Source organism: Chionomys nivalis, chromosome 3 (assembly GCF_950005125.1).
Source record: "Chionomys nivalis chromosome 3, mChiNiv1.1, whole genome shotgun sequence".
Classification (NCBI taxonomy): Eukaryota; Metazoa; Chordata; class Mammalia; order Rodentia; family Cricetidae; genus Chionomys; species Chionomys nivalis.
Genome location: NC_080088.1, coordinates 65,085,411 through 65,098,123, shown reverse-complemented (window position 1 = coordinate 65,098,123; position 12,713 = coordinate 65,085,411). Strand labels below are relative to the sequence as shown.

Genomic DNA, 12,713 nt, shown 5'->3' with positions numbered 1-12,713 from the left:
AGTGCTACTTTCATGAAATATTTCACTTTTGAAACTACCTGTGGAAGCAGCGTAGAGAATGGGGATATCGCAAGAACAGAATCGTGCTGGCATTTCAGTAAACAAACTGTTCATGTTCTATAATCTGATTGCTATCACGGAACTGAGCAACCGATGGCTCATAGGTGAAGCTAGGTGCCTATACACAGTCTTTGGAGTTTAGCTGGTTTTAATATATAGAAATATAGTTAATATATAGAAATAAGGTTGACATGTAGAAATAAAATATGTAGAGGAGAGTGAATTTGTGTGCGTGTGTGTGTGTGCATGTGCACATGTGTGTGTATGTGTGAAAGAATACAAAGGCTGCTTACCCCACTGAGCACATAGACACAGAGAGTATAGATCATGCCAATGGTGGCTGTCCCTACAAGGCAGAGGAGGAACCTGATGGCATCCCTGTAGAGCTTGAAATTCATGGGTTTGGGGTAAAGAATAGATCTCACGAGGTCCCCCTTTGCAGTGTTGAACCCTGAAATGGCAAACACATGTCCCACATTTTCAAGATAACAAGTCATACTGTTAGTAGTCCTCTAAGCATCTATGTTGCCTTGGTTTTCTCCAGAACAGTGTTTCCCAATATGTGAATCTCAACCCCTTTGGCAAACCTCTCTCTTCAAAAATATTTGCATTCTGATTCATAACAGTAGCAAAATTACAGTTATGAAGTAGCATCACAACTAATTTGATGGCTTGTGATCACAACAACTATACTAAAAGATCTGAAGCATTAGGAAGGTCGAGAATCACTGTGCTAAAGAATCAAAACCTAAAGCTTTAACCTAAAGACAGCAGGTTTCTGTTGTCTAGGGCAATGCATGAAGCTAGAATGGAAAAGCATTATCTTCCTCAGAGCCTAGTCCTTTCCTTGGCTTTCCTCCCCCTCTATTTCTAACTTCAGGGCATATCAGAGGTGGGGTTTTCTGTATCCACGGCCGAGCACAGCTTAATTTTAAGGAAGTGACCCTGGGAGTATGCACACACACACATACATGTCTCCCTCGCTTGGATTAAAACTGAGTGTTCCTGCTAAATTTTGAGTTTCTAGATTCCTACAGGGAATGAACTTGGAATTCTGGTTAGAAATGATGGATTTCTGGCCCAGCTTTGTCAGTTTTCAGTTTCTCAGTCTTTAGCTGTCCACTTGACTTGAATAGCTTCAGACTCTTCGTGTGTGCAATGGGGAAGGGTTAGACACTGCGTGCTATGTCTTTGCTGCTGGCTTGATGTAGAGTTTATAAACCTCAAAGCACATAAACAGAGGTGATTGTAATATGTGCCACTATTATGCCACTAAGATGCATTTGCCACCCTTCAATCAGCAAGCCAGCAGTTAAAATACACAGCCTTACATGTATTTGTTGTGTTAGCCAAAGATTGGTCCCGACCTAGTAAAGGTAAGATATTAGACACCCTGAGCAGAAAGATGTCACTGCAAACAGAGAAGATGCTCACCTGTCTGTAGCACCACTGCTCTCACACCTCTAGAGCCAGCTGCCCTGGCCTGGATGACCTCTGTTCCACAGAAGAGAACATGCCGCCTGGGATCTGCTTCTGTCTGCATCTTCCAGGGTGCAGAGCTGGCCATCTGGGATAATGGAGTTTTAGTGACAGGGATGCTTTCTCCTGTGGGAAACAAGGATCTAGCTCACTTCGTGAGGTGGGATGCCTTCCTCTTGTATAGCACATTTACATTCTCTCGTGTGTCACGGAACTTCATCAGGAGCCTACAGCAGAGCAAAGCAGCTTAGGCGCTAGGGATACAAGACAAGCATAGGTTCTTTTGTTGAGAGTTCTGGGCTTTAGAAAAGGAGAGTGGGCTGTAGCCACATAAGTAAAATGTCATATTATAAATGCCATATGTACTTCAGCTTAAACCTAAGCATTCAAATAGTTGGGGAAAGACATTTATGGAAGAGCAAGCTGTGTGGCGAAGAATCTGGGATGCAGGGAGTGCAAAGCCATCAGGCCTAGGCAGGTGCTCAAACATACAGAACCCCAAGTGTGACACAGTTAAGTGTTTAACTTTTTCTGTAGGCCCTGGGATCCGGAAGCAGGGCTGTGGTTAACTGCTTTAGTTTGTAGAATAGTATTACAATGCCTTGTAAGACAAAAATTCTCTACCCACGATGCAAGGGATGAGTTAAAGTCTCAGGCGGTTGGTGCATGGAAAGTCAGCTGGGAAGTAATTATAAAAGTCACAGCTGGAGGGGATGGAGCCTGAAATGCAGCAGGTGGAGTGGAAATGGCAAGGAAGCACTAGAATCAAGAAATGAGAAGTGAGATGCTACAAAAATCAGGGAAGTTTCACATCATCCAGTCATAGAGCAGAGACATAGAACTGAAGCGGCTTCCTGGACCCTGGCTTGGATGCTGAACAGAGGGAGGGCAACAGCGATAAGAGTAAGGTTTCTAAGAGGGCCAGGAACTGCCTTTGGGCTACTGTGGACTGGAGCTACCTGTAGAAGAACCACATTGAAAAGCCTTGTGTACGGTTGACAATTATTTGGGCCTGGTGTTCATACGAGGCCTTGTCTCAGGACATTTAGTCAGAGCTCACCGTCTTGGACACGGTAAGTAAAGCAAGAGAGAGAGAGAGAGAGAGAGCCCTGCATGGTGCCAGCAATTAAGGATACAGAGAAAGAGAAGATAAAGAAGAAATCCAATGGGCATGGTCAGTGATAGAAGCACCTAGAAAGAGCAGGGTGTTAGCAGGACAAGGAGACATGGGGGAGAGATAGACTAGTCAAATGAGACAGAGCAGTCAGTAAGATGAAACAAAGAGTCACGGGCATGGCACTTGTGACTCTGGCAGCTTGTGCCAGTGCGGTGGGAGGCACGCACTGCAGTGAGCTGAGTACTAATACAAGCTAAGTCTGAAGCTATGGAAGCCGCCATGGACAGTTCAGAGGAAGAAGCCTTCAGAACTTCCAACTGGTCTTTGCAGAGCAGGTAGTAAAATGTCAGCACGGGACTGTGATCATTAAGAAAATAGTCCTGGATAGGTGCTGAGAAGTCCCATCTGGATGGGTGAGTGTGTGCTATCCTGGGGCGCACTGTCCCGGTAGAGAGCACAAACGCCCCCCCCCCCCAGCTCCTGCTGCAAGGCTTTCTTTCCTACACACCCGCCCCCACCCCCACCCCCAAGCCTGCCTTGTCTGCAAGGTCCTTAGCTGTGGAACAGTTTCCTGCCCTTTCACTGAGGCTACCAACCCAGAGTAGTGAGGGCCTGACTAGAGGGCAGGCCTCAAGGTCCCCCGCCAGGGAAAGCGGGCCCCCGCTGCTGGGGCTGCAGTCTCTGCTGTGATCTCCTGGACCTGCTCTGCCTGCGCCCTACTTCCCTTTGTCCCTGGCTCATTGGGGCATCCAGGAGTTCCTGTGTAGGTGCCGAGAAGTTTCATCGGGCGGGTGAGTGTGTGCTATCCTGGGGCAGACGGTCCCGGTAGAGAGCACAAACGCCCCTCCCCCAGCTCCTGCTGCAAAGCTTTCTCTCCTACACACCCGCCCCCACCCCCACCCCCAAGCCTGCCTTGTCTGCAAGGTCCTTTACTGTGGAACAGTTTCCTGCCCTTTCACTGAGGCTACCAACCCAGAGTAGTGAGGGCCTGACTAGAGGGCAGGCCTCAAGGTCCCCGCCAGGGAAAGCGGGCCCCTGCTGCTGGGGCTGCAGTCTCTGCTGTGATCTCCTGGACCTGCTCTGCCTGCGCCCTACTTCCCTTTGTCCCTGGCTCATTGGGGCATCCAGGAGTTCCTGTGTAGGTGCCGAGAAGTTTCATCGGGACGGGTGAGTGTGTGCTATCCTGGGGCAGACGGTCCTGGTAGAGAGCACAAACGCCCCTCCCCCAGCTCCTGCTGCAAAGCTTTCTCTCCTACACACCCGCCCCCACCCCCACCCCCAAGCCTGCCTTGTCTGCAAGGTCCTTAGCTGTGGAACAGTTTCCTGCCCTTTCACTAAGGCTACCAGCCCAGACCAGTGAGTGCCTGACTAGAGGGCAGGCCTCAAGGTCCCCGCCAGGGGAAGCAGGCCCCTGCTGCTGGGGTTGCAGTCTCTGCTTGTGATCTCCTGGACCTGCTCTCCCTGCCCCCTATTTCCCTTGGTCCCTGGCTCATTGGGGCCACCAGGAATCCCTGCATAGGTGCTGAGAAGTCCCATCTGGATGGGTGAGTGTGTGCTATCCTGGGGCGCACTGTCCCGGTAGAGAGCACAAACGCCCCCCCCCCCCCAGCTCCTGCTGCAAGGCTTTCTTTCCTACACACCCGCCCCCCACCCCCACCCCCAAGCCTGCCTTGTCTGCAAGGTCCTTTACTGTGGAACAGTTTCCTGCCCTTTCACTGAGGCTACCAACCCAGAGTAGTGAGGGCCTGACTAGAGGGCAGGCCTCAAGGTCCCCGCCAGGGAAAGCGGGCCCCCGCTGCTGGGGCTGCAGTCTCTGCTGTGATCTCCTGGACCTGCTCTGCCTGCGCCCTACTTCCCTTTGTCCCTGGCTCATTGGGGCATCCAGGAGTTCCTGTGTAGGTGCCGAGAAGTTTCATCGGGACGGGTGAGTGTGTGCTATCCTGGGGCAGACGGTCCCGGTAGAGAGCACAAACACCCCTCCCCCAGCTCCTGCTGCAAGGCTTTCTCTCCTACACACCCGCCCCCACCCCCACCCCCAAGCCTGCCTTGTCTGCAAGGTCCTTAGCTGTGGAACAGTTTCCTGCCCTTTCACTAAGGCTACCAGCCCAGACCAGTGAGTGCCTGACTAGAGGGCAGGCCTCAAGGTCCCCGCCAGGGAAAGCGGGCCCCTGCTGCTGGGGCTGCAGTCTCTGCTGTGATCTCCTGGACCTGCTCTGCCTGCGCCCTACTTCCCTTAGTCCCTGGCTCATTGGGGCATCCAGGAGTTCCTGTGTAGGTGCCAGAAGTTTCATCGGGACGGGTGAGTGTGTACTATCCTGGGGCGGACGGTCCCGGTAGAGAGCACAAACGCCCCTACACTAAGGATACCCAACCAGAGCAGTGAGTGCCTGCCTAGCGGGCAGGCCTCAGCAACCCCCGAAAGGGAGCGCAGGCACCTCCAGCTTGTACTGCAGTGTCGCCTGTGTTCTACTTGACCCCGCCCGACCCCTTGCATTCGGCCTTCTTTACGCGGGTCATTGGAATACCACGCATCCATGTTTTGGTGTTGAGGAGTTCACCTGGAAGAGAACGGTTCCTGCCCCTACACTGAGGAGATACACCTAGAGAGTTAGTCACAGCAAAGACTGGTCCAAGACATCAGGCCTCTCCTGGCTCCATTTGAAGGAAAAGATGGGCAGGCGCCAATGCAAGAATTCCCCCAACAACTTGAAAGGCAACGTGACATCACCAGGATCCAGGAATCCCGAAATGAGAAGTGTACACCCTAATCCAGAAGAATTAGAAGAATTCGACTCAAAAGTGAATTTTATGAAAATAATAGAGGACCTTAAACAGGAGGTGAAAAACTGCCACAACCAATTAGAGATTACAAACAAAAAGGTAGAGGAAATGAATAAATCTCTCAAAGATACCCAAGAAAACCAAGAGAAACAAGAAAAAGTAATCAAACAGGTAAGGGAAACGGTTCAAGACTTGAAGAATGAAGTGGAAGTAATAAAGAAAACACAAACCGAGGGAAGGATGGAGATGGAAAATTTGAATAAACGAACAGGAACTACAGAGACAAGTACCACCAACAGATTACAAGAGATAGAAGAAAGAATCTCAGACACTGAAGATACCATAGAGAAAATAAACACTCTCATCAAAGAAAACAGCATAACCAACAAATTCTCATCACAAAACATTCAGGAAATCTGGGACACAATAAAAAGACCAAACCTAAGAATAATAGGGATAGAAGAAGGAGAAGATCTACAGCTCAATGGTCCAGAAAATATATTTAATAAAATTATAGAAGAAAACTTTCCCAACCTTAAGAAAGATATTCCTTTGAAGGTCCAAGAAGCATACAGAACACCAAATCGACTGGATCAAAAAAAAACATCTCCTCGTCATATAATAATCAAAACACAAAACATACAGAATAAAGAAAGAATATTAAGAGCTGCAAAGGAAAAAGGTCAAGTTACCTATAAAGGTAAACCTATCAGACTTACACCTGATTTCTCTATGGAAACCATGAAAGCCAGAAGGTCCTGGATAGATATACTGCAGAAACTACGAGACCATGGATGCAAGCCCAGACTTCTATACCCAGCCAAGCTTTCGTTCACTATAAATGGAGAAAACAAAATTTTCCAGGATAAAAACAAATTTAAACAATACGTAGCCACAAATCCAGCCCTTCAGAAAGTAATTGAAGGAAAATCACAAACCAAGGAGTCCAACAATGCCCACAATAACTCAGACATCTAATGACCCTTCACCAGCACAACTTGAAGAAGGGAAACACACAAACTCTACTACCAAAGGAAAGAAGGAAAGAAAGGAAAAATGACTGGAGTTAACAACCACTGGTCATTAATATCACTTAATATCAATGGACTCAACTCACCTATAAAGAGGCACAGGCTAAGAGATTGGATACGAAAACAGGATCCAACATTCTGCTGCTTACAAGAAACACACCTCAACCACAAAGACAGACATCTACTCAGAGTAAAGGGCTGGGAAAAGGTTTATCAAGCAAACGGACCTAAGAAACAAGCAGGTGTGGCCATACTAATTTCTAAGAAAGTTGACTTCAAACTAAAATCAATCAAAAGAGATGGAGATGGACATTTTTTACTCATAACAGGAACAATTCACCAGGATGAAGTCTCAATCCTGAATATCTATGCCCCTAATATAAAAGCACCCACTTATGTAAAAGAAACGTTACTAAAACTCAAGGCAGTCATCAAACCACACACACTAATAGTAGGAGATTTCAACACTCCTCTCTCACCAATGGACAGGTCAATCAGACAGAAACCTAACAGAGAAATAAGAGGATTAAGGGAGGTAATGAATCAAATGGACTTAACAGACATCTATAGAACATTCCACTCAAATAAGAAAGAATATACCTTCTTCTCTGCAGCTCATGGAACCTTCTCGAAAATAGACCACATACTCGGTAACAAAGCAAACTTACACAGTTACAAAAAAATATCGGTAACCACCTGTGTCTTATCAGATCACCATGGATTAAAGTTAGAATTCAACAACAATGCTATCCCCAGAAAGCCTATGAACTCATGGAAATTGGACAGTCAACTACTGAACCACACCTGGATCAAGGAAGAAATAAAGAAAGAAATTAAAGTCTTTCTTGAATTCAATGAAAACGAAGACTCATCATACCCAAACCTATGGGACACTATGAAAGCAGTGCTAAGAGGAAAGTTCATAGCATTAAGTGCCCACATAAAGAAAACGGAGAAAGCACACATTGGAGACCTAATAGCCCACCTTAAAGCTTTAGAAAGAAAAGAAGCAGACTCACCTAGGAGAAGTAGAAGACTGGAAATAATCAAATTGAGGGCTGAAATCAACAAAATAGAAACACAGAAAACAATCCAAAGAATCAATGAAACAAAAAGCTGGTTCTTGGAGAAAATCAATAAGATTGATAAACCCCTATCCAAACTAATCAAACGGCGGAGAGAGAATACGCAAATTAACAAAATCAGAAACGAAAAGGGAGACATAACCACAGACACAGACGAAATTCAGAGAATCATTAGATCTTACTACAAAAACCTGTATGCCACAAAATTGGAAAATGTAAAAGAAATGGACACTTTTTTAGATAAGTACCATATACCAAAGTTAAACCAGGACCAGGTGAACAATCTAAATAGACCCGTTAGTCGCGAAGAATTAGAAGTTGTTATAAAAAACCTTCCCACCAAAAAAAGCCCAGGTCCAGACGGCTTTAATGCAGAATTCTACCAGAACTTCCAAGAAGACCTAATACCTATACTCCTTAATGTATTTCACAATATTGAAACAGAGAAGTCATTGCCAAATTCCTTTTATGAAGCTGAAGTTACTCTGATACCAAAACCACACAAAGACACAACCAAGAAAGAGAACTACAGGCCAATCTCACTCATGAACATCGACGCAAAAATACTCAATAAAATACTGGCAAACCGAATCCAAGAACACATTAGAAAAATTATCCATTATGATCAAGTAGGCTTCATCCCAGAGATGCAGGGCTGGTTCAACATACGAAAATCTATCAATGTAATCCATCATATAAATAATCTGAAAGAAAAAAACCATATGATCATTTCATTAGATGCGGAAAAAGCATTTGACAAAATTCAACATCCCTTTATGATAAAGGTCTTAGAGAGATTAGGAATACAAGGGTCGTTCCTAAATATAATAAAAGCTATTTATAGCAAGCCGTCAGCTAACATCAAATTAAATGGAGAGAAACTCAAAGCTATTCCACTAAAATCAGGAACACGACAAGGTTGTCCACTCTCTCCATACCTCTTTAATATAGTGCTTGAAATTCTAGCAATAGCAATAAGACAACATAAGGGGATCAAAGGGATTCAAATCGGAAAGGAAGAAGTTAAACTTTCATTATTTGCAGACGATATGATAGTGTACATAAGCGACCCCAAAAACTCCAGCAAAGAACTCCTTCAGCTGATAAACACCTTTAGTAGCGTTGCAGGATACAAGATCAATTCCAAAAAATCAGTTGCCCTCCTATACACAAAGGATAAGGAAGCAGAGATGGAAATCAGAGAAGCATCACCCTTCACGATAGCCACAAATAGCATAAAATATCTTGGGGTAACCCTAACCAAGGAAGTAAAGGATCTATTTGACAAGAACTTTAAGTCAATGAAGAAAGAAATTGAGGAGGATACCAGAAAATGGAAGGATCTCCCTTGCTCTTGGATAGGGAGGATCAACATAGTAAAAATGGCAATTCTACCAAGGGCAATTTATAGATTCAATGCAATCCCCATTAAAATCCCATCAAAATTCTTCACAGATCTTGAGAGGACAATAATCAACTTTATATGGAGAAACAAAAAACCCAGGATAGCCAAAACAATCTTATATAATAAAGGATCGTCTGGAGGCATTACCATCCCTGACCTCAAACTCTATTACAGAGCCTCAGTATTGAAAACAGCTTGGTATTGGCATAAAAACAGAGAAGTCGATCAATGGAACCGAGTAGAAGACCCTGATTTTAACCCACAAACTTATGAACACCTAATTTTTGATAAAGGAGCTAAAAGTATTCAATGGAAAAAAGAAAGCATCTTCAACAAATGGTGCTGGCAGAACTGGTTGTCAACGTGTAGAAGAATGAAAATAGATCCATATCTATCACCATGCACAAAACTCAAGTCCAAATGGATTAAAGACCTCAATATTAGTCTGAACACACTGAACCTGATAGAAGAAAAAGTTGGAAGTACTCTACAACATATGGGTACAGGAGATCACTTCCTACGTTTATCCCCAGCAGCACAGACATTAAGGGCAACATTGAATAAATGGGACCTCCTGAAACTGAGTAGCTTCTGTAAAGCAAAGGACACTGTCACTAAGACAAAAAGGCAACCCACTGACTGGGAGAAGATCTTCACCAACCCTGCAACAGACAAAGGTCTGATCACCAAAATATATAAAGAACTCAAGAAACTAAACTTTAAAATGCTAATGAACCCAATAAAAAAATGGGGCACTGATCTGAACAGAGAATTCTCAACAGAAGAAATTCAAATGGCCAAAAGACACCTAAGGTCATGCTCAACCTCCTTAGCGATAAGGGAAATGCAAATTAAAACAACTTTGAGATACCATCTTACACCTGTCAGAATGGCTAAAATCAAAAACACCAATGATAGCCTTTGCTGGAGAGGTTGTGGAGAAAGAGGCACACTCATTCATTGCTGGTGGGAATGCAAACTTGTGCAACCACTTTGGAAATCAGTGTGGCGATTTCTCAGGAAATTAGGGATCAACCTACCCCAAGATCCAGTAATACCACTATTGGGAATATACCCAAGAGATGCCACATCAAATGACAAAAGTATCTGTTCAACTATGTTCATAGCAGCATTGTTTGTAATAGCCAAAACCTGGAAACAACCTAGATGCCCTTCAATGGAGGAATGGATGAAGAAAGTGTGGAATATATACATATTAGAGTACTACTCAGCAGTAAAAAACAATGACTTCTCGAATTTTGCGTGCAAATGGATGGAAATAGAAAACACTATCCTGAGTGAGGTATCCCAGACCCAAAAAGAGGAACATGGGATGTACTCACTCATAATCGGTTTCTAGCCATAAGTAAAAGACATTAAGCATATAATGTGCGATCCTATAGAAGTTAAATAAGAAAGTGAACCCAAAGAAAATCATATAGTCATCCGCATGGAGAGGGGGAAGTAGACAAGATTGCAGGGCAAAAAATGGGAACTTGCGGGTGAGGTGGCATGGGGCAAAGGGGAAATGGGATGAGAAATATGAGAAGGGGAGGATGGGAGGAGCTCGGGGGATTGGGATGGTTGGGATATAGGAAGGATGGATACGGGAGCAGCGAAGTATATATCCTATCTAAGGGAGCCATCTTAGGGTTGGCAAGAGACTTGACTCTAGAGGGGTTCGCAGGTGTCCAGGAATATGTCCCCAGCTGGTACCTTGGGCAACTAAGGAGAGGGAACCTGAAATGACCCTATCCTATACTGATGAATATCTTGCATATCACCTTAGAACCTTCATCTGGCGATGGATCAAGGTAGAGACAGAGTCTCAATTTGGAGCAACGGTCTGAGCTCTTAAGGTCCAAATGAGGAGCAGAAGGAGGGAGAACAAGAGCAAAAAATCAGGACCACGAGGGATGCACCCACCCACTGTGACAGTGGAACTGATTTATTAGGAGCCCACCAAGGCCAGCTGGTCTGGGACTGAATAAGCATGGGTTGATTCCGGACTCTCTGAGCATGGCGGTCAACGAAGACTGATGAGAAGCCAAGGACAATGGCACTAGGTTTCAATCCTAATACATGAACTGGCTTTGTGGGAGCTTAGCCTGTTTAGAAGCTCACCTTCCTGGACGTAGATAGAAGACCTTCGTCTTCCCGCAGGGCAGAGAATTTGGACTGCTCTTCAGTATCGAGAGGGAGGGGGAATGGTGTGGGGGGAGGAGAAGAGGAGTGGGGATAGGGGGAGGGGAGTGGGGGGAGGGGGCAATATTTGGGAGGAGGGGAGGGAAATGGGAAACGGGGAGCAGGTGGAAATTTTAATTAAAAAAGAATAAAAAATAAAAAATAAAAAAAATAAAAAAAAAAAAAAAAAAAAAAGAAAATAGTCCTGAACACTAGGGAAGTCCCAGAGTTGATGGGATTTAATGAACCTGTGGATACGTGGGAAATAAACCTAATCCGCCATAATCATCCCCCACTTTATCTGTAAACACACAGCGAAGGGAGAGGTACATCCTGGTCTCTGTTCAAGCCTTTCTGCCCTGCTTGGGAGAAATGTGTTTGCTATGGACTTTAATGGAAACCACAATACATTACTGTGTTCCTACTGGTTCCAATGTCATCCCGGAAAAAGATATCCTCATCTTACAGTAATGTCATGATTGTGCTTCACAAGTGCAAAATTACAAGGACACCCCTCAGCTCAGCACGCAAGTTAAAAATGAATGAAAGCCAGGCCAAAAAACTTCAGTGCAAATTCTGGGAGTTGTAGATCTGTCCAAGGTTGCCTCATGGACTCTCTAACCTTTGCCGTCAAGCTTATAAGGCCTTGGCTTTGACCTTATGGATTTCAGGATGTCATTGGTGGTTTACAGAACTTCCAAGTTTGTAAGGGAGATTTTATGCAAGTTTGCTAAAGAAAAGACATGATTTTGGAACGTCTAATGGTTCCCACCATCTTTTAAGGTAAAATGAAAGGCTATCATCACCGTTGGCTGAAGGAGAAGCTGTACCACAGTACGTTCTGAATGTGCTTACTGGAGGGCACAAAAAAAAAAAGTCAGTCTTGATTTGAATTCTCAGATACAACCCCAGGAGGACAAAGCAAGATTTACAGAAGCAGGAAGGTCACACGGCAGCTTCAAAGCTTGCTCTGAGCAAGACTGCCATTCGGGTAGAGGAAGAGCCAGCCAGAATCACGATAGCATCCACCCTGAGTCAGCCCAGCAGAGGCTGCAAGTGTGGAGCTCCAGCCATACCTGTCAGCATGCCTTCATCCACCACGCAGCTGCCATCAATCAGAATGGCATCACATGGCATCTGCACTCTGCTCCCTGTCAAAATTAATAAATCTCCAGGAACCAGGAGGCGGGATTCCAGGTCTTGGACTCCAGCTGAAAGTAGGAGCAGACAGTCAGGTTATGTGCCCGCAGTGAACAGTCCCGCTGCTCCATGCTGCAGATTCTTGGAGAAGCAACTAAAACGTGCAAAAAGAGAGGCCAGTCCTCAACATGGCTTCAAACTCTGAAGACGAGAAGAAGGGAGGAAAGAGACTCCGTGAAATAAAGCCAATGGAAACAGCCAAGAAAAGAAAATAATGATAAATTCAGAAAACATGTTTGATGCTAGCAGACAAAAAAAGACTAATATTTTTTCACACAGGAAGACATCTTCAAGCAAGGCATGCACAGCAACTGTGTGATAAATAGTCAGATATTAACAGGTCACACATGCACAAGTTGCATGCTGAGTAT

The 12,713-nt window shown here is 44.9% G+C and overlaps 1 protein-coding gene across 6 annotated transcripts in view; it reads right to left on the bottom strand.

The window, feature by feature from the left end:
• Atp13a4 (ATPase 13A4) overlaps nt 1-12,713 on the bottom strand; it is a 134,833-nt gene that overhangs the window by 51,068 nt on the left and 71,052 nt on the right. For all 6 annotated transcript variants that reach the window (XR_009056816.1, XM_057764221.1, XM_057764222.1 and 3 more), the window contains 3 exons: nt 12,219-12,353; nt 1,495-1,665; nt 354-511 (listed from right to left, as the gene is read on the bottom strand). Coding sequence is in view for 5 of the 6 variants with exons in the window: in XM_057764221.1 (XP_057620204.1) it covers nt 354-511; nt 1,495-1,665; nt 12,219-12,353 (464 nt within the window). In the remaining variant the exon portion in view is untranslated. The remainder of the gene's footprint in view (nt 1-353; nt 512-1,494; nt 1,666-12,218; nt 12,354-12,713) is intronic.